This window comes from Malaya genurostris, chromosome 3, assembly GCF_030247185.1.
Source record: "Malaya genurostris strain Urasoe2022 chromosome 3, Malgen_1.1, whole genome shotgun sequence".
NCBI lineage: Eukaryota > Metazoa > Arthropoda > Insecta > Diptera > Culicidae > Malaya > Malaya genurostris.
The window spans coordinates 220,053,519-220,074,921 of NC_080572.1; the positions used below are offsets into that span (position 1 = coordinate 220,053,519).

Genomic DNA, 21,403 nt, shown 5'->3' on the forward strand with positions numbered 1-21,403 from the left:
TCTGACTAATAAGACTTAATTGTTTCGAAAAGATATTTCTTATTTCTTCAAACTGTTTTTAAAGTATTTCTTCATTGATACTTTTCAAAAGTTTCATTACGACCCAAGCGCAAATGACAGATTCTCTTTGTTTACTTTTTCTTCCAATAATTACGGTAATCTAAGTAATCCTTCTCTTTAATTATTTTCAGAGAATAATAACTAATGTCGTTTTCGTTTTTAAATTGCACTACCCCGGTGTAGGTAAGGTTGCACTGAAACCGTTCGTTTTTGCCAATTGCACTACACCAGTGCTACACTTTTTCTGCACCGATACCACAAAAGTTTGGTGTAGTTCTGTGCAATGGAATCGTTTATTGTAGTCAATGGTTACTGTTTATGTTTTCGTCATTTTTGTTCGTTTATTCATGCCTCAGTGTAGCTCTGCACCGGTGTAGTGCAAATTAAAAACGAAAACGCCATAAAAATGTCATCTTTCAAACTGCACTGAAAGAATATAGAGCAAAACCGTAATAATTGAACGAAAAACAAAGAGAATCTATCATTTGCACCTAAGTTGAGCAATCGGAAAAGCGTGGGACAAACGATCGTCGGCCGTGAAAATTTTCAATTTTTTATTGAAAATTGACATTTGCTCGTTTTTGTACACGATTTACTTTATTACAATTCCATGTTTTTGTACACGGTTTATTTTATTGCCATTCATTTCCAAACTCATTTAATAGTAAAGTATGCTTTTCACAATAAAGAGTAAAAAATGCTTTTCACAATAATGAATAAAGTCAAAAATTGGATGGTTTATTACCCAGTTTTATATGAGGGAACGAACCGAGAATGAGAAGAAAATTAACCTTCTTGCCTTTCTCGTATAGAAAGGCTATGCAATCACTGTGAAAATCGACTTTTTAACCGAGGCCCTGAGGGCCGAATGTTATATACCATTCGACTCAGCTCAACTGTGTATGTGCCCGTGTGTGTGTATGTATGTAACAAAAATATGCACTCACTTTTCTCAGAGATGGCTGAACCGATTTTCACAAATAAAGATTCAAATGAAAGGTCTTATAGTCCCATAGTCTGCTATTGAATTTCATTCCGATCCGACTTCCGGTTCCGGAGATATAGGATGATATGTACCAAAAAAATGAAAAAAATATGCACTCACTTTCTTCAGAGATGGCTGAACCGATTTTCACAAACTAAGATTCAAATAAAAGGTACTATGGTCCCATAGCTTGCTGTTGAATTTCATTTGAATGTGACTTCCGGTTCCGGAGTTATATGGTAATATGTGAAAAATTGAGAAAAAGTTTACACTCAATTATCTCTGGAACAACTCAACCGATTTTTGCACACTAAGATTCAAATGAAAGGTCTTATAATATCCTAAAAATTTGTAGAACATTTTATCAGGATCCGGTTTCAGAACTAAAGCGTGATAAGTGGAAAATTATCAATTTTATTAGTATTTTCCCACGAACGATGGTTAAAAACAGGTACACATCCCATAAAACTGTCTGATAAATTCTTCCAGTTTGCAGAGCTTGTTAGTTTGTGGGCATGAAATCTTAATTCGGCACTACTGGTTCCCTCTTTTCCTGTTCCGAGAGCACCGAAAGTGGAGAAGAAAAACTCCTAAAACTAAATTCTCTTTGATTTCTCATATATCATATTCTTCTCATATTCATATTGTCTTTAAACCTACTGTGAAATTTCATCCGGATCCGACTTCCGGTTCCGCAGTTGCAGGGCGATGAGTGTCAAAGTTTTCAAATCGCCATATAGAGTGACTATATATACAACACCGCAAGAAGAAGAAAACACAAAACGAACAAGGCGTGCTTTGTTCTATTTCGTACACGTTGTGTAGTGATGTCAATAATAATAATAATAGTAACAATCCTACTACATACTTTATGCTGCTGATTCATGCTGTTTAGCTTGACTTACATATGCAGAAGTAACAGAAACGCAGGTTCGTTTCGTTTGTTAGATTTCGTTTAATTGGTTTAATCGAAATATAGCATGAGATAGTAAGTACAGGTTTAACTACGTTCAAAACTGTTCCAATTTGTAGTTCATAATTGTTGTAGTAAACGACTCAATTTCGGCTATTCCGTTTATCTGAATCCAGTTTCGGAAGAATTGGAAATAGTGATTAAAAACTGCAAAAAGGATCTCACTCACTTTTCTTGGAGATGGCCGAATAGATTTTCACAAACTTATAGGTTCAAAAGAAAAGTCTTACAGTTTCATACGGAATTCCTTAATTTGTTGTGGATACAAATTTCGGTTCCGGAACTACAGGTTAAACAGGATTTACAGAGTTTGTGAAATTAGATCCGAACAAATTATCCTATTTCTATTCAATAAACAGTTGTTTTTGCGAATTTCACGGTTATATTTATGATTTATGAAAATTTGAGTCTGATCAAAATATACAAAAATAAATCAAACTTCGATTTCATGCGGGATTACTAAACAGTAGCTATTAAACAAACCGAAAATGGTTCTGTCATCTCCGCAAAAATCTAGTAAACTTAATTTTTTACTTTCAAAAGGGTTGCTAGCGACAAAATCTGGACACCCTTCAATACGTATATCTCTAGAAATACTTCACCAACGCATGAAATGTTTCGCAGACCAATGAACGTATATCTGTTCATTGTAGAAAATTAATTTTTGGTTATACCACAAAACTTTCACCTTGACTAAAGGATTCATAGTGTCAGCAGGATCGTAATACTAGCCATGCAATGATTCTGTACGCTAAGAATTGGCTGCGAAGTCTGTTGAAACAGAGAGGACAAATTCCACAAAAGAAATGTAATGCCAAGACTTTGCTTTTACAAGGCATTCAGATCGAAGATGGCGTCCAACGAAGAGCATGTTCAAAAAGTAGTCGCAATGAAAATCCAGATCTTTAAGTAAGGAAACTTGGTTTTCTGCATGCACTGTCTATAATGCTCTAAAGGCCACGTTTCCAAAAAAATATTTGGTTTAGCAGGCAATGGGTAGCTGTGGTCGAGCAAGCCAAAGGTTCATCACTACCGGAGGGGTAAAAAAGGAAATATACCGCGAAAAAGCGCTTTGTTACCGTTCCTAGCTATTCTGGCCTGATTTGGTATCTTGTCACTATGTCAATGATGTTTCGGGATGGTACAAAGCGAATAGTGTTGTACCGAAAGAGGCGAATGCACCTAACTGCCCGGAGTTGAGACTTACACAAATTGTTGGAAAACCTTGGACAAAAGTAGCTAAGCCGATTGCAGAGAAGTCTGCACAGACATTAAATGCTGAACTAAACCTAAAATTTTGTAGTTTCTCCATGCAACTTAATTAAGTAACTGTAATTAGTTTTGCGAAATAATAAAAATACACCTTAGATTGAATCACCAGCAAATTTGTTTTATTCAAAATTTTATCTGTTCAGATTTTGTCGCGAGCGAGTCTTATACAATGTATTCAAAGTTATTACACTGGTCGTCATGTTCAACATACGAAACGTTTCAAAATCGACTTCAAATAAAATGTGTATTATGTTTATCCAAACGAATATATTTTATTCAACGGGAATTTAATCACAAGCTCAATTTTAAACGTCCAACTACTGTCCGTTTAATAATTGCGGTGAACAGATGGAATATTTCTATTAAAATCAAATTTGCGTATGCAAAACAACCCTTTCGATACGATACACTGACTAATATTCTATAACCTGCTAACGTACAGCAGCTTAAAATGAATAATTCATGTTCCTGCTATCAGCGGCGTTCGATTATTTTGCTACAACAGAATAGGGCTTGTATTTGCGACTTGCAGTACCTGCTTCGTAAACTAAACTGCACACCATTTTCCGCATCGTCACGCTAACGATATAATAATTGCTAATAAACCATTTCCGTTTTTGAATTCAGATATTCAAGTGGATGTGGGTACTAAAATTCGGATACTGGGGAAAAAATTTCATCATTACATATCCTAGACCCATATAGCACGGTGAATGGGACCGTTATATGAATTCTCTGACACATCATTTTCCCACGATCACATCAAAGTATCAAACCAAAGTATCATCTATTTACCAAAGAAAAATCTAGCAGACAAGTTCCCGCACAACGGAAATCAATGAACTCACAACGCCTCGCCCCCTAAACCCCATGTCAACAACTTTAGTACTACACTCAACGACGTTAACCGCGCTCTGTCACGCATTGCCGTCGCTTTCCTTCTTCTCCTCCATTCTCCTCTTCTACCTGCACAAACAATCCGCTCTAATCAACCGCGATTTTCACCCCATTTACCACCAGCACCGACCGACGACGAGTGCACTCAACCTGACACCCCGTCATTGCCTGCCGCTTTCGGAGCTTGACTGAGCAGGAGTACTCTGTGAGTGGGAACAGAATCATCCAGTTTTGATTTATCACAAATGCTGCGTACTGAATTGAAGCCGCAACCCAGCTGTCTCCGTAGAGGTATTAATATTTCGTATTAATTTCATCATACTCGAGTTGATTTGCTTCACCAACCATCCGAAACGGCTATTGGAATTGAAGCCACTAGGATAACCACCACCGAATGGATATTGTCATTTGTTTCGATACCAGAGCTAATTTGATAAATTCCACAATAATTGGATATGATTAATGGTCACATCGAGCTGCAATTGGTCCAATAAACTAAACCCACTGGAATGAGTTTATAGTCGGTGGCAGCTGGCTAATATCATGCTGACTGAAGTCGATTGCAATCAACTGATAATAATTGGCGACTAAAAGAATTCAATTGCACTCGGAGCTGAACTTATAATCTACATTAGAAAATGTGATCCTATTACTTTCAGATTTGGAAGCTAAGCAACCAAGTTTTTGCTACCTTAAGATGAAAATGTCATTTTACTGTTAAAACGGTTACCAATCCACTCGACGATTGAAACTATCCATGACCTCTTAGCCTCTTGTCCAGTAACTCCTATCCCTACCTCCCCACGATGCCGGCTGGGGACCGAGTAACCATAGGAAAGATCGGGTAACCAACCCAGGTGGGACCTTGGTCGTATGCTGACAGGGAAGGGGAAGGGGGGGGGGGGGGGGGGGCTTGCCTTCTCTTTACAGAGAGCGAGTCTACCCGAGCGTCTGTTCTCCATGTTAGGAGCGGCTGATTACCATCCTTGCGTCAGTGTGGGACTCTAAACAGTGCTGACACGATGGCCCTCCGGCGAGACAGGAGGTTGTTGCAGGCCTAACAAGCCGCCCGGAAAAAACTTATTACGCATAATCAAGGCAGAAATACGATTCGGAATAATCGGCAAAGACCTACGCGACAAAATAAGGACTACGATTGGAAGCTTGGCGCATGGAACTGCAAATCGCTTGGCTTCCCAGGATACGACCGAATGCTGCATGATGAGCTTCAAATCCGCGGCTTCGATGTCGTAGCACTGCAGGAACTTTGTTGGACGGGACAGAAGGTGTGGAAAAGTGGGCATCGGACGGCTACCTTCTTCCAGCAAGATGCGCCAGCGCGTGATTGGGTGGCAGCCAATCAGTGATAGAATGTGCGTATTGAAGATCAAGGGCCGTTTCTTCAATTACAGCATCATCAACGTGCACTGCCCACATGAGACGAGACCCGATGACGAGAAGGAAGCATTCTACGCGCAGCTGGAACAAACCTACGACAGCTGTCCACGGCGGGATGTAAAACTTGTCATCGGCGACATGAATGCTCAGGTAGGCCGGGAGGCAATGTACAGACCCGTGATCGGGCTGGAGAGACTGCACGCGGTAACAAACGACAACGGTCAACGATGCGTAAACTTTACAGCCTCCCGAGGAATGGTAGTTCGAAGCACCTTCTTCCACCGCAAAGATATCCACAAAACCACCTGGAGATCACCTGATCAACATACGGATAATCAAATCAACCACGTTCTCATCGACGGGCGATTCTTCTCCGACGTCATCAATGTTCGCACTTACCGCAGTGCCAACATTGATTCTGATCACTACCTTGTCGCGGTTTGTATGCGCTCAAAACTATCGACGGTGCACAATACTCGTCGCACAGGAACGCCGGGACTCAATCTCAAGCAGCTACGTAGCATTCGTACTGCAGAGGAATACGCGCAACAACTGGAGTTAGTGCTACCAACGGAAGAGCAGCTTGGCGCGGCGACTCTTGAATACGGTTGGAGGCACATAAGGTCCACCGTAAATAGCACTGCTGCAACCGTTCTAGGTACGAGGCTATCGAATCGAGGAAATGACTGGTTTGATGGCGAATGTCAGCAGTTGGTCGAAGAGAAGAATGCAGCAAGGGCGAGGATGCTGCAACACCGCACGAGAGCGAACGAGGAACGATACAGACAGGCGCGGAACATACAGGACACGGTTTTCCGGATGAAAAAGTAAAAAAAAGTGGAAGCAGTACTATGACGAGCATCTGAATGGTGAAGCACAGGATACAGAGAACGACACAGGAATCAATCTGGATGCACGCTCAGCCGACGACAGATTCCCAGCCCCTGATCTGTCGGAGATAAGTGAGGAGAACGGCAAGCTGAGGAACAACAAAGCCGCGGGCAATGACCAGTTGCCAGGCGTGCTGCTCAAACATGGAAGAGAGGCACTGGCTAGAGCGCTGCACTGTATGATTTCTAGGATTTGGGAGGAGGAGATTCTACCGCAGGAATGGATGGATGGAGTGGTATGTCCCGACTACAAAAAGGGCGATAAGCTAGACTGTTGCAATTACCGCGCAATCACATTGCTGAACGCCGCCTACAAGGTACTCTCCCAAATCCTTTGCCGTCGTCTATCACCAATAGCAAAAGAATTCGTAGGGCCGTACCAAGCGGGATTTACTAGAGCCCACACCACTACGAATCACATATTCGCGATAAGACAAGTACTCCAGAAGTGTCGTGAATACAACGTACCCACGCATCACCTATTCACTGACTTCAAAGCGGTATACGACACAATCGATCGAGAACAGCTATGGCAGATAATGCACGAATACGGTTTCCCGGACAAACTGACGCGATTGGTCAAAGCAACGATGGGTAGAGTGATGTCCGAGTATCTGGGACGCTCTCGAGTCCCTTCGAATCTCGGAGAGGGCTACGTCAAGGTGATGGACTCTCTTGTATCTTGTTCAATATTGCCCTGGAAGGTGTGATTCGAAGAGCGAGGATCGACACGAGTGGCACGATCTTCCGAAAGTCCGTACAACTTTTTGGCTTCACTGACGATATTGATATTGTGACACGTAACCTTGAGAAGATGATGGAAACCTACATTGGACTGAAAGCTAAAGCTAAGCGTATCGAACTGGCCATAAATGCGTCGAAAACAAAATACATGAGAGGAAGAGGCTCTAGAGAAGAAACACTACGCCTCCCACCACGAATATTGATAGACGGTGACGATATCGAGGTGGTTGACGAGTTCGTGTATTTGGGCTCACTGGTGACCGCCGATAATGACACCAGCAGAGAAATTCAGAGACGTATTTTGGCAGGGAATCGTGCGTACTTTGGACTCAGAAAAACCCTTCGATCGAGAAAAGTACGCCAAAGCACGAACGTTGTTCTCTATGGCCACGAGACCTGGACTATGTTGGCAGAGGACCAACGCGCCCTCGGTGTTTTCGAAAGAAAGGTACTGAGGACCATCTATGGCAGAGTTCAGATGGAAGACGGAACGTGGAGACGGCGTAAGAATCACGAATTGCGACAGCTTCCAGCGGAACCACCCATCGTACGGACAGCTAAAAACGGACGTCTACGGTGGGCTGGGCATGTCATAAGGATGTCGGACGACAGCCCAGTAAAAATGGTTCTTGAATCTAATCCGACTGGTACAAGAAGAAGAGGAGCGTAGCGAGCAAGGTGAATCGATCAAGTGGAGGGTGATCTCAGAAGCATCCGTACCTTGAGTGGCTGGCGACGAGCAGCCATGGACCGAGTTATGTGGAGACGTATGCTTGATACAGCAAAGGACACCCCAGGCCTATAGCTGTTAGGTAAGGGTAAGGACGGGATTATTTCGACTTTGAGAGTCCCTTCTTAGAGCTTTAGTGTCGCAACGTTAGACTGACCGTTGCCACGCGCAGAGCTTGGATATATTGTACCAATCGGAACCGTTTCGAACTGTTCCCTCCAAATAATAGATCGTTCAAAAACTCTCGGGATTTACACCGAAATGACTAAATTTGTATTAAATTCATTTTTATAAAGTACCATCCTTCAAATAACATGTGTCAACCTTTCACATCAGTAGGACAAATAAAAAAAACAACCGACGTATAAGAGACGTTACTGTTAGATTTGTGAAGAAAATGAAAAAAACAAGAATTCTGTTTATTGATAAAACAGTGCTTTCTAGTTGAAAAAAAAACCGTGCAGTCCAAGCAATGGCTTAAAAAGCAATCAATCCGGAAAATATTAGGCAATTTTTGAAAATCGTTATGGATACTTCCAAGTTCATGAGAGGCAACAGGGTGCTGGAAAAGTCTCGGCCGCGTCAGAAACATCGAAAGTGATTATCACCGCGGTGAACGACCAAAATGATTAAAGCCGGGGTAAAATAAATGATATAAAAAGTGATGGCCAAATCGAACGAATGAGACTTCGATCGGCTTCCTCACCCATCATATTCTACATATCTGGCTCCTCGTTAATCGCAAAAAGATGCACCAGGGAACAACATTTGACTCGAAAGAGAAAATTACCGCTGCAAAGCAAATTACTTGGTATTACATTCCTGTAGTGGAATTTGACCTTCTGTTTCAACAGACTTCGTAGCCGATTCAGAGTGTACAGAACCATTGCATGGCTGGTGATTCTACGATTCTACTGACACTAGGAATCCTTCCAGGTCGGGGCTCGAACATACGACAACTGGTTTGTAAGACCAGTGCCCTATGCATTCAACCACCAACCCGGGACAATTATCGCTGCAACTGAAGCCTATTTTGTTGCCAAGAATAAATCATTTTATAAGTACGGCTTTGAAAAGTAAGAAAAGTGCTGAAACAATTGTGTTGCTTTTTGAAGGTGATTATGATAATGAATAATAAAGAATTTTGCACAAGGAATGTTGTCTTCCAAATTAGTTCCGGGATTTTTGGAACTATGTTTTACGTAATATAATCATCATTGCGTGAATATTTAACTGAGTTACATGTTACTGAGTTACGATTAGTTACGATGCGATGAAGAAAACTCTTCGATGCAGGAACAGTTGTACACAGTTTGTCTCTAAGGAAATAATCCAGAGGTATTTTAAATATGTTTTATTGGGAGTGAGGAAAAGCCAAATTTAGTTAAACGGTAACGTAAATTTTGTTCCTAGAGTCCTAAAACTTCCAAGATTTTAGTTCAAACTGGTTAGCAATATCTTTATAGTACATTACAGGGTCATAGTAAAATCGCATTAAAAATTCGAGACACTCGGTAGGATTGCCAAAATGCTCTGAAATAAAGTAATATATGTTTCCTATATGTTCGTTTAGTCAATTAGAAAGTCTCTCCATGTGTTTTCATATGCGAAGTAGTTTAATTGGCAACCCAATTTCCCCGGATATTAGTTAGCTACGGGTTCGAGTCCCGTCTCTGTGGTAGCTTTTTCGCGCTTACCATTACATAATTGCATTCGCATATCATTTTTTTAATCTGTTTTTTTCGTTAGATACTGATCAAATTTAAAACTTACCCAAGGCGGCTCTACGTCTTAACAAGACTAAAACAAATCTTGTATGTTTTATTGGTAGTGAGATGAACCTTTTTAATAAGCATGTGTTTTTTGCGTGGTTGCTCGTTGTGTTTAGTTTTCATGAAATTATTTTTATGACAGTCGTTTTAAATTAATTGTAATTAAAATATTAGAACTGCAACACGAATCTAAGATAAAATTGAATGAAACCATAAAATTATTCCTTTCAATCTAAACGTGTGACAATCGATTTAGCATTCCATGAGATGTAGAAGTGAGTTCCTTTCTAAAATTGTTTGTCATTATTTATGGTACTTCCAAAAACGGTATTCAGAGAGCAGCATAACCAAAAATAGTTCGTATCTCCATGAATTAGTATGACGAATAAATTTAAATAGTTTTGAGCCCAACTTGGAAGATTTTTTGGTATCGTCATTTTCTATGAATTTGAATTTTAAAAACTATAATCTCAAAATTGGAAGTCAGAATCGAATAAAATTAAGCAAATTTGTATGGGACCATATGTTTATTTTAATTTGAATTTTTCTTTATTAAAATCGTTTTGGCCTTCTTTTAGTTTCGAAAACGGAATTCGGAAATCGGTGTAGCCGAAATCAGTTAAATTCGCCTAATGGATTGTTAACCATTTCATTAGATTCGAAGTTTTTGAAAATCAGTTTAGCCATCAAAGAGAAATTGGAGTGCGTTTCAATTAAAGTTTTTGGGTACCTTCCGGAATCGAAAAATGAATACCGGTGAAACTGAAATAAGTTAATTTGATAGTCAATTCTCAAAATCTGTGAACCCGATAAACCCGATATATTTATGTAAAAGTCAGATCTGATTAAAAAACAAGCAGTTTTTATGGGACATTAAGACCTTTTATTTGAATTCTAGATGGACGAAATCGGTTCAGCCATCTACCAGCAAAATGAGTGACATTATTTTAATTGCATTACACATATCATCCTGCAGCTCCAGAACCAGAAGTCGGATACAAATGAAACTCAGAAACCTTATATGGGAGCATAGGAATGTTCATATGAGTCTAAGTTTGCAGAAATCAGTTAAGCAATCTTCGAGAAAAATTAAAGAAATTATTTTCCACACACAAATTTACTTATTGCGACGAACTTCTTCGAATGGTATAAGGATGTAAGAAGTTGTGTTGTTCCAGCAATTATTGTTGCAATCAGTATAAATCAATATAAATAATATATGAAATTATCATGAATTTGAAAATACTGTCATCTTTTCTATGTATTATATGTCGATTGATTATGTTGCCAAAAACGAACCGTGCTAAAATTGAAACGTCGTGAAAAAGGGTGCAGTGGATTGTCTTTCAGGTGCTAAGAAACAATTCAATGAAACAGTATTAAACATCGTGTTTCAATTTGCTCCGAAACATCGTTTTATCATCAAGCGCGGAAAACTGCTACTACTAAAATAAGGCGAAAATCTCTTACACAAAAATATCGATATCTCCGTTAAAAATGGTTGGATTTTACCAATCTATGGCTTGTTGGATAGTTATTACCGTGCGAAATCTAAGTATAGTAACACATTCTGTTTGAAGGTAAATAGTGACAGATACTGTCAAAAAACTGAAAATGTTGACACAAAACTTTGTTTTACTCAAAAAGTAAACACCCGATCTTAACACCATTCGAAGGCGTTCAGGGTGACTATGAGATCTTTCGGCCTCGGAAAATATTAGGGAAACAAATGGTGCACATAACCAGTGTTGCCAATGTTTTAGATTTAACTGGTATATGCTATATTATTCTCATCTGTTTTTTTGGCAACACTGTTCAAACAGAGGTTGTTGTGTTTTTGCAGTCCGTATTATTTGCGTTTTTTAACAGTTTACACGTTAGTTCTTAACTAAAGTTTTTATCAGTTAGTGACTATTTGCTGCCCGAGCTTGTGTGGAGTGTTATTCTTAACATTTGACTGCTGATCGCATAGTGAATCAAGTTCAGTTGTGTTGTGCCTACGGTTAGTCTGTTTGCCGCCGTCGTGTTGTTGTTTTGATAACAAACAATATCGTTTCACACTGTGCTTTGTATAAAGCCTAACTGAAGGCGTTTTATTGCATATATTACGAGTATGGAGAAAACCTGTGGACAATGCAGTCAGATTATCACTGGCATTGATTCCGTTGCTTGTCGCGGCTACTGTGGATGCATGTTCCATTTGGCATGCTCGGGTGTTTCTCGCGCTCTGCTGGGGTACTTTACATCGCATCAGAAAAATCTATTTTGGATGTGTGATGAATGTGCCAAATTGTTCGAGAACTCGCATCTCCGATCTATCACCAAATCGGCAGACGAAAATTCGCCACTTGTGTCACTTACGGAAGCTATCAATGGTCTACAAAAAGAAATCAAGTCGTTATCAAAACCGACACCATCACAATTAAATCTTCGCTGGCCTTCTATCGAGCATCGTCGTCCGGCCAAAAGACCTCGCGGACCTGATTTGGACGCTTCTGAGTGTATAGCTGGATCGAAAAGAATCGTAGAGAACGTCGTCAGTGTTCCAATCTGCGAAAAACCAGCAGACAAATTTTGGCTGTATTTGTCTCGTATACGACCGGATGTCACCAACGACGAGATTTCTGCTATGGTGCGAGCCAACCTTGAGCTAAGTCAAGACCCAGTGGTAGTTAAACTGGTTGCCAAAGGTTCTGATATTAGCAACATGACCTTTGTGTCTTTCAAAGTTGGCCTTGACCCTGCATTGCAATCTATCGCTTTGGATCCTTCAACTTGGCCGCAAGGAATATATTTTCGCCAATTTGAGGAAAAATCGACCCAAAAATTTTGGAAACCTTTGGCGAGTCCGTCTGTAACGCCCACACCAGGAATATCTCAGCATTGACTGAATGCAGCACACTGGGACGCGCCGTAAATTATACTATGGAAGCCTCTGACTCTCCTGCCTCAGTCGTGCCACTGCAGCCTGCGATCGACAGCCGTCCCGGTCCTGAGAGCAGGTGCGGAGAAGGGGGCTTCCAAACTACTAGCCTGGGCAAGTATCCATTCGTTTCCAGTATTTCAAGCGCTGAATCGTGTTTTAGTTCCAGTTTGGTGTCATCAATCCACCGGCCGCTGGGACGCACCGAAGTTGGTATAATGGAAGCCTTTGACCCCCCCGCCTCAGTCGTGCCACTGCAGCCAGCGTTCGACAGCCGTCCCGGCCCTGAGTGCGAGAGCGGAGATGAGGTCTTCCAATCAGCCACTGCCGGCAAGTACAATAGTACCTTGTACAGTTCAAGCATTCACTACCTTCCTGATTCCAGCACAAATCGGTCTCGTTCGCGCTCTCAGCCAGTTTTATCAAACATCTTATTGTATTATCAGAATGTTAGAGGGCTACGTACGAAGATTGACGATTTGTTTACTGCAGCTTCTGATGTGGAATATGATGTTATTGTGTTAACTGAAACGTGGCTGAATAGTGAAATTAATTCACTTCAATTATTTGGCTCGATGTACACGGTGTACCGTAACGATAGGGATCCAGTAAATGCTGAAAAAAAACGCGGCGGTGGTGTGCTTATTGCTGTCTCCAACCGGCTTTCGTCCAAACGTAAATCTGTTCTGAATCATGCTCTTGAACAGCTTTGGGTAAACATTCGCAGCCATAATACTGACATATGTGTAGGTGTGGTATATATTCCCCCCGATTCTGCCGATAACGTTGAAGTTATTCAAAGTCATATTGACTCCGCACTTGACATCGCTCAATCTATAGATCCTAGCACAGTGCATTTACTGTTTGGGGACTATAACCAACCAGGTCTAGTTTGGATGGAAACTTATTCCGGTTTTGCTATCCCTGATCCATCTGGATCAACCTGGACAAGGCCGAACGTTTCTTTGCTGGATGGAATGTCGCTACTGAACATGGTGCAAAAAAACACTGTTACTAACATGCGCAACCGTACGCTAGACCTGCTTTTCGTAAACGAGGAAAATTCAAGGAACTGCATCACTACTGAAGCAATTGAGCCTTTAGTAGCCGTTGACGCAAATCATCCTCCGCTTTCTGTCACTTTGACTTGTCCTCGGCTTGTGCGGTTTGACGATGTGTCTGAAGATACGCTGTTCAACTTTTCGAAGACTGACTTTTCCGGACTCAATAATGCACTGTGTGTTATCGATTGGGATTCTCTCCTGGATAATGTTGCTGACGTGGATACAGCTGTAGACAAATTTTCCTGTGTTTTGCGGGACCTTTTCTTAGTACATGTTCCCGCACCCCGCCCTCGCCCAAAGCCACCTTGGGGCAATAGAAACCTACGTGAGCTTAAAAGGTTACGAGCAGCTGCACTTCGGCACTATTCCAATCGACGAAACCCAATAACAAAGAGGGATTTTGCTCAAGCTAGTAACAATTATCGCTCGTACAATCGCTATCTCTACTCGAAGCACGTACAAAAAAACTCAATCCAATCTGAAACGAAATCCGAAGAAATTTTGGTCTTTTGTTAATGGCAAACGCAAAGAAAACGGACTTCCTTCCAGCATGTTCCTTGAAAATGAAACATCGAACACTCTAAGAGGCACCTGCAACTTATTCGCACAACACTTCTCGAGAGTATTCAATACAGACTCGGCTAATTCAACTCAGGTGGAACGATGCCTTCGAAACGTTCCATATAATGTGATAAATATTGCAAACATTCGATTTACTGATGAGGATATTATGACGGCAATAAGTAAGTTAAAATCCTCAACATCAGCTGGGCCAGATGGAATTCCGTCTATAGTATTGAAAAGATGTTCGAGATCATTGTGTGCGCCCCTCAAATTAATTTTCAACCAATCAATGTCGCAGTCACGGTTTCCTGCATGCTGGAAAAAATCGTACATGTTCCCGATCTTCAAAAAAGGAGATAAACAAAATATTGCAAATTACCGAGGTATAACCTCTCTCTGTGCTGGATCAAAGCTGTTGGAGATTTTAGTGGGGAACGTTTTATTCCGTGAAACAAAGACTTATATCTCTAATGATCAGCATGGTTTTTATCCAGGCAGATCTACAATCACTAACTTGACACAATTTTGTTCCCTTTGTATTAAGAACATTGAAACTGGATCACAGATAGATACAATATATACCGACCTGAAAGCAGCGTTTGACCGTGTAAATCATACGCTCTTGATTGCGAAACTGGAGCGTCTAGGTGCATCGTCTAGTTTCTCTCAGTGGCTTAAGTCATATCTCGTAGGCCGAATTTTATCAGTGAAGCTAGGAAATGTCGAGTCACAAACCTTCGCTAACGAATCAGGTGTTCCTCAAGGAAGCAATCTCGGACCATTGCTGTTTTCATTATTTTTTAATGACATTTCTTTTGTCATTCCACCAGGATGCAGACTTATGTATGCGGACGATTTGAAACTGTTTCTTGTTGTGCAATCGACAGCTGATTGCATGGAACTTCAGCAGCACCTAAACAATTTTTGTGAATGGTGCAATCTCAACCTCTTAACTATAAGTGTGTCCAAATGCTCTGTGATTTCTTTCACACGTAAGAAAAGCCCGATAGTCTGGAACTACTCTATTTCTGGGGAAACACTTGAAAGAGTAACTGTTTTCAAAGATTTGGGTGTGCTTCTTGATTCTCAGCTCTCCTTCAGACATCACTACTCGCATATAATTGCTCAGGCAAATAGAAACTTAGGTTTCATCATGAGGATCGCCAAAGAGTTTACTGATCCATACTGCCTGCGAGGGTTATATTACGCGTTAGTACGGTCTACCCTTGAAACCGCAGTGCACATTTGGTGTCCTTACGCCAGTGTTTGGATCAATAGAATTGAAGCAGTACAATCACGATTCCTGCGATTTGCTCTCAGATCTCTGCCATGGCGTAATCCGTCAGAGCTTCCACCATACATTGAGCGCTGTCGTTTGCTCAACATGGACACACTAGACAAACGACGAAATATACTCAGAGCAGTATTTATAGCGAAATTGCTGAATGGAGAAATTGATGCTCCTGAAATTCTCTCGCAAATATGTATTAATGTCCCTCCAAGAACGCTAAGAGCGCGGAATTTCTTGCGACTCGACTTACGAAGAACGGAATATGGCCAGAACGAACCGATTAGAGCAATGTGCAATGTTTTCAATAGTGTGTACGACCTTTTTGACTTTTGTGTATCTAGTGTTGTTTTCAAGAATAGGCTTAAGAGACTCTGATAGAATATAAGTTGAACTTAATTATTTTTTAGCACTGGACAATGTTTGTATTCGTTAGACTAATGTTTTTGAATTGTAACTATGTAAACAAATATGTAAAATGTTAAAAAAGATGATGGGTTTTTACGCGCATTTGATGAATTTCAAATGGGCTTTTCCCACTCCACCAAAAACTCCATTGAGATCAATCCAGGTCAGATGGAAAGAAATAGATAAATAAATAAATAAATAAATCTCGATTTTCTCGCGTGTTTGTTTTCTTCCACCTATAGCACCGGATCACGTCAAAGTGAGCTCTTGAATTATCTGAGGTGATATTTTCACCGAAATGTACATGCCGATATTCTTTAGTATGCTTTGCTTAAGAGAAGTGCTCCATGCAGAGAAGTGCTTCATTTTTCCTTACGGCAATAACGATTTTCATAGCAAGGCTAGCTCTACTCTCTATAAATTATTAAAAACCACACAAATGTTCGCACACCAGTGCACACCTGGGTGCATTTCGGCGAGAGCACGTAAGAGCGATTCATGCGGGGAGAATGTGGTTCACTCGCACTCGTTTCTTTAAACGCACAAACGCACATTCCAAGTCTGACTATTCGACACTGATCAGAAGTGCGCTTTCGTTTTGTTGTGAATACGACTTACTTTAATATGAGCATTTTAATAAATTACCCTATACAAAAATGGATAGAAATTGTTCTTGTTGTATTTAACCAGGTAAACTAATTTTTTATCCATATCATCGGAAATATGGGCAGCCATTTTTGATAAAACTCTCAGTTGTATAATATAACGACAAATAACTCAAACTTGCAATTTTCTTAAATGTTTGGTATGAACAAGCATTGCAGTGAAATTCAGTGCCAAAGCAGGGCGCTTGAAAAATTTCAACCACATGAATTGAACGAATCATCGCACAAAGTGTATCGTGCAAAACCGACACATAGAAATACGGAATATTTTCAATGAGTTTTATGGTTATATGAGTTTACGACAGGTTTTGATTGCTAGTAAATCAGATGCTTGTTATTTCAATTTATAACCAAAATGCTCTCATTATTGATTTTTTCGCCTATTACGAAATTGTTCATAGTTACAAATCAAAACCGTTAGCATGATGACAATTCAAACAAGATTTTTTTTTATTATGGATTTGCAACTGGCTTGTAAGATGTTCAATAAAAGTATTTAGTTAGTGAAGTACATGTCATATCAGTGAACAATTTTTCACCATTTCTCATGGCTTTTGAAGCAATTATGAATACTTTTTGTTCACGCTTGGCGAGTGGATATCAATAATTTATATTTTAGAATTCTTAAATTCGGTTGTCATATTAATTCCCAACTTAAAACTAGGATTCTTAGATGGCTAAAACCGAATTATTATGAATACATTTGAACATTGCATTTTCGATATAATCGGTATTGTCTCCTGTACAAGCTTGTGATATTTTGCTCTCGTGTGTTCCGTCTTATAATTGTACCGTTACAATTATGCAGGTGACGCAATGAAAGCTAGCCAAATTCACACAATCAATCATATAGTACGTACGATTATCGATATTCGGATGTGTGTAAAAAGCCAGCCAGTTATGTCTCTGACATTACCCTCCCGCCTTTTTGTGCGGTGTTCGCCGGCTGCATCCTCAGTGTAGATATGAAACTTACACGCTATTGATGGTGCAATCACTGATACGAAGCAGCCGAATTAGTGAACCTGACACTGTAGAAAAGCTCACAGAAATCATCAAGAGAAAAGGTGAGTCTTACGCGAAAAAGGCAACAAATGGACAGAATTTTATAGGAAAGTACATCTTGATTTTACTGACCTACTCAACAGTCATATTGCTGTTGATGCTATAAACTCCATTTTGCTAAACTACATGATCGTAGAATCCTTTTCGCTTTACACATTCTGTAATCAATGTTGTTAGAAATTCTTGACGTAAATTTGTCGAGGTTTCTACGAAACTATGTAGAAAAGAATCGCTCAACGCACTATTCACTTCCCCGATTATGAATCTTTTTCCTTGCTTTTTAAAACCAATCATCTTAATGCAATGACAAAAGCTGCTTGCACGTATTCAAAGTTTCACCACGAATATGTACAAACTCAGGAACTCCAGAATGCAAAAACGTTTCAATAATTTTCTTATGAATTCACACAAAAAAAATTCATACATTCTTAATTTCACCGAAGCTGTTAGAAAACACACTTGTGATATTTATCACCGCAAACTCCAAAACTATTTTTCCTCCGGAAACGAACTTGGCCTAGTCAGTGAGGAAATGCTAAAACCACTTCCCATTTCACCTGCACATTCTACGTCTACTACGTACAGATATTTCTCGTAAATACGGCAGTGACACAGTCTGGGAAAAGCTTTCGATTCAACAGTAAAATTTTCATTCTACTAAATTCCGCATAGTTAGCCACGCCAACCACGTGGACACTGTTGTTCTGAAAAGGTAACAGCAAACATTTAGTACTGATACACAAATGATCATTGCTAAGCATGCAAAAAGAAACCGTGTAAAAAAACAATGTATGTATATACGATGGCGACTCAAGGCGAAACGAGTAACGAAAACTGAACAATGAATGTTTTCATTTGGCACATTGGTGAAGGTAAAAAAATGGACGATTACATACGAATCTGAAATGGAAGGAACGGCGGTGGTGAGAGAGTGGTAGAAAGGATAAAACAAACAATACATGCATAATAACAACAACACAATGAGACGAACACTTACCCTCGGCACAGTGATATTTATCAGTCCCCAGCAAATTTTCTTCAGACCCCATCGTAGCCTGCCTTGCTTCTGGGCGCGAATGTCGTTGACAGTAGGATTTTTTTATGCAAATCGATGCGCCGGTGCAGGCGGGGTTTGAAGAAAGGGTGCATCGGAAGTGATCACGTTTAAGTTTATTCGATTTATCGGGGAGGTTTGCGGTTTTTTTAATTAAACAGTTTTCCAGAAACAACCACATTGTGGTCATTCGTTGTATTGTTGCATTTTAATGTCATTTATTTCACACAGTAGTCACAGTAGTGTAGAGTAGGTACACACGATACACAGACAGGAGGAAAAATTGGTTTGCGGGCGAAGAAAGAAGATAGATTATAGAAAGTACAAACAAAACAACTGTGCCAATATTAAACTCGAAACAAAATGCGTTTGATGGTGATGGCAGCTGTCAGTACCAACAAATGAAGGTACACGATAGGAAAGAGGAGAAAATGTAGTATATACACTCCACAGGATATCGACAAGGGTCAGACAGAAAAAAATGGACTAGAATGGAAATACATTTTTCTTGAACTAGAATTAGGTTACTAAGCTTCCGGAGATAGTTTGTCAAGCGCATGTCGGACTAACGTTTGAACGAGCTTTCAGTAGGCGGCGTTTAAATGACGTACGGTAAATCACACGAGGGAAAATTATAGTGACAAATGCTGATTGCATCTTTATTCATTCTAACGACATCATTCATTTCATAATATCCGATATCGGTGTTCAATAGAAAAAAACTGAAAAGGTAGGGTTGTCACCTGAACGGAATACGCCCGACAGTGTCGGCCCTTACCGAAACTGTCGGGCTTGCAAACTCACAATTATTTAATCCACAGGTCGAGCGACAACTCCTAATGATTATAACATTTCTTTCGTTATGACGTATAACCATCATTAACTTAGTTAAACTATTAATCTAAATAGTGCTTCTAATTGAGAGACCTAAATGTAAATATGATTATTTTACGATTACAGCGGGGTCTAAAAATAAAAACGACTGTTTTATATTACCCGACGTTTCGACCATTGTTTTTGGTCTTTTTGAAGGGAAATATGTTATCAAATTTCCTGATTCTAGTGTTTTCAAATTTCCTGTTTAAAACCAGTGGTCGAAGGAAACGTCAAGTAGTTAAATATAGAAGATCTTATTTGTTTAGACCGCTAAAGCAGTAAAATAATCATAGTTCTTCTAATATTTTTACCTCTTTTGGATAGCTAGTAATCGAAAAACGTCCTAACAACGTGCAAAAGACAGACACACCCTCCAACAAAATTCGAATCTGCATTCTTCGAACCTAGTTTTAACGATGTTGAACTGAAAATCGAATCAGTTTCGAACCTGGTTGTTATATCAGGTTTGCTCTAACCCCCGTTGCTAAGTGCGAAATCAACACAGTTTCGTGAAAAGTGTTTGTTTGATGAAACTACCCTGGGTCAGTTTCAGTTTTCTCATGCGAAAATGTCAATAGTGAGTTAGTCTCATCCTCGCACAAAGTCCCATGCAAATCTCGACATTTGCTGTTCGTACAGCCACCAATAAGAGATGGTCCGGTTTCGGGTACAAATACCCAAAACCTGACCCGAACCCGACGGGTATTGGGATATTGATATTGGTTCGGGTACAGAATAAGGTAGGTTTGTCAAGTGGGGGTCGTGTACGGGTGCCAATTTTTTTTTCATTTTCAATAGGTAGGGGTCGGGTTCGAGTTAAAAAATCTGGTCGGGTTGCGGGACTTTTTTCGAGTTCGGATCGGGTACGGGTAAAGATTATTATTTTTTTCTCGGGTTCGGGTCTAATATTGGTTATTACTTGGTTGTTTTCATTTGCTCTAACTTCTCTGTAGGAATAATTTTTTGTTACATTCCCTACAAAGCGCAAATAATGTCAGCAATTCAATGAGAAAAAGATATGCGACCTATTGAAAAATATTAGACCCGTATTTGCTCATACGCCTTTCGAATTACATGTTAGGGTGGTTCAAAAAATTGATTTTTTAAATTTATATCTTGGTCAAGAGTTTCTAAGAAAACTGCGTAGCTAGATAAAGTTGAAGTTTATTCATGATTCTAGTTTTTTTTATTTAGACCTTCAACACAACATATAAAAAAATTGCGGCGTATGTGGCACCCACTTTGCAAACACTTTTTTCTTATTCAAATGCTTAAGCAATATTTTATTTTTTGAATTTATGACACTTTATCATCTTTGTGGAATTCGTGTCAGAAAAGGCAAAAATGTGAATACAGTTCCTTTTGATATCTTTACGAAGTCGGCTATCTCCTACAACTTCACTTTTCCATTACGATGTTATGCACGTTTTTCTGACTAAAGCTTGCTTCAAATAGAATTGGAACAAAGACGATTGCCTGTATTTCAGTTATTTATTATTGAATTCAAGATCTTGTTTATACAAATGTAGCGTTTTCTTCATACTTTTAAGAAAAAATACGGATAAAATTATTCGTCACGGTTTCGAAGGAATTCTCGAATTTTTCCTGTAACACGACTCATTAGGCGGCGCACACCTTCTTCGTCCATCGTTTCAGCTATCTCATTCCACCAGATCGTCATCTAATTGATGTCTTTGACAACCTTTCCCTTTGGCTTGAGTCTCCTCTTCATGATTGCCCAGTAGGGTGGGACAAAATATTGATTTCAGCTCCAC

The 21,403-nt window shown here is 39.8% G+C and overlaps 1 protein-coding gene across 7 annotated transcripts in view; it reads right to left on the minus strand.

Annotated features, from left to right (window-relative positions):
- Positions 1 to 21,403, minus strand: part of LOC131435438 (transient receptor potential cation channel trpm) — a 394,002-nt gene that overhangs the window by 292,682 nt on the left and 79,917 nt on the right. For 2 of the 7 annotated variants that reach the window (XM_058603322.1, XM_058603329.1), the window contains one exon: positions 18,696 to 18,761. The exons of 4 other annotated variants lie outside the window; for them this stretch is intronic. In XM_058603322.1, the coding sequence (XP_058459305.1) occupies positions 18,696 to 18,761 (66 nt within the window). Of the gene's footprint in view, positions 1 to 18,695; positions 18,765 to 21,403 lie in introns of those variants that run through there. One more of the 7 variants, XM_058603321.1, reaches the window with a different exon arrangement.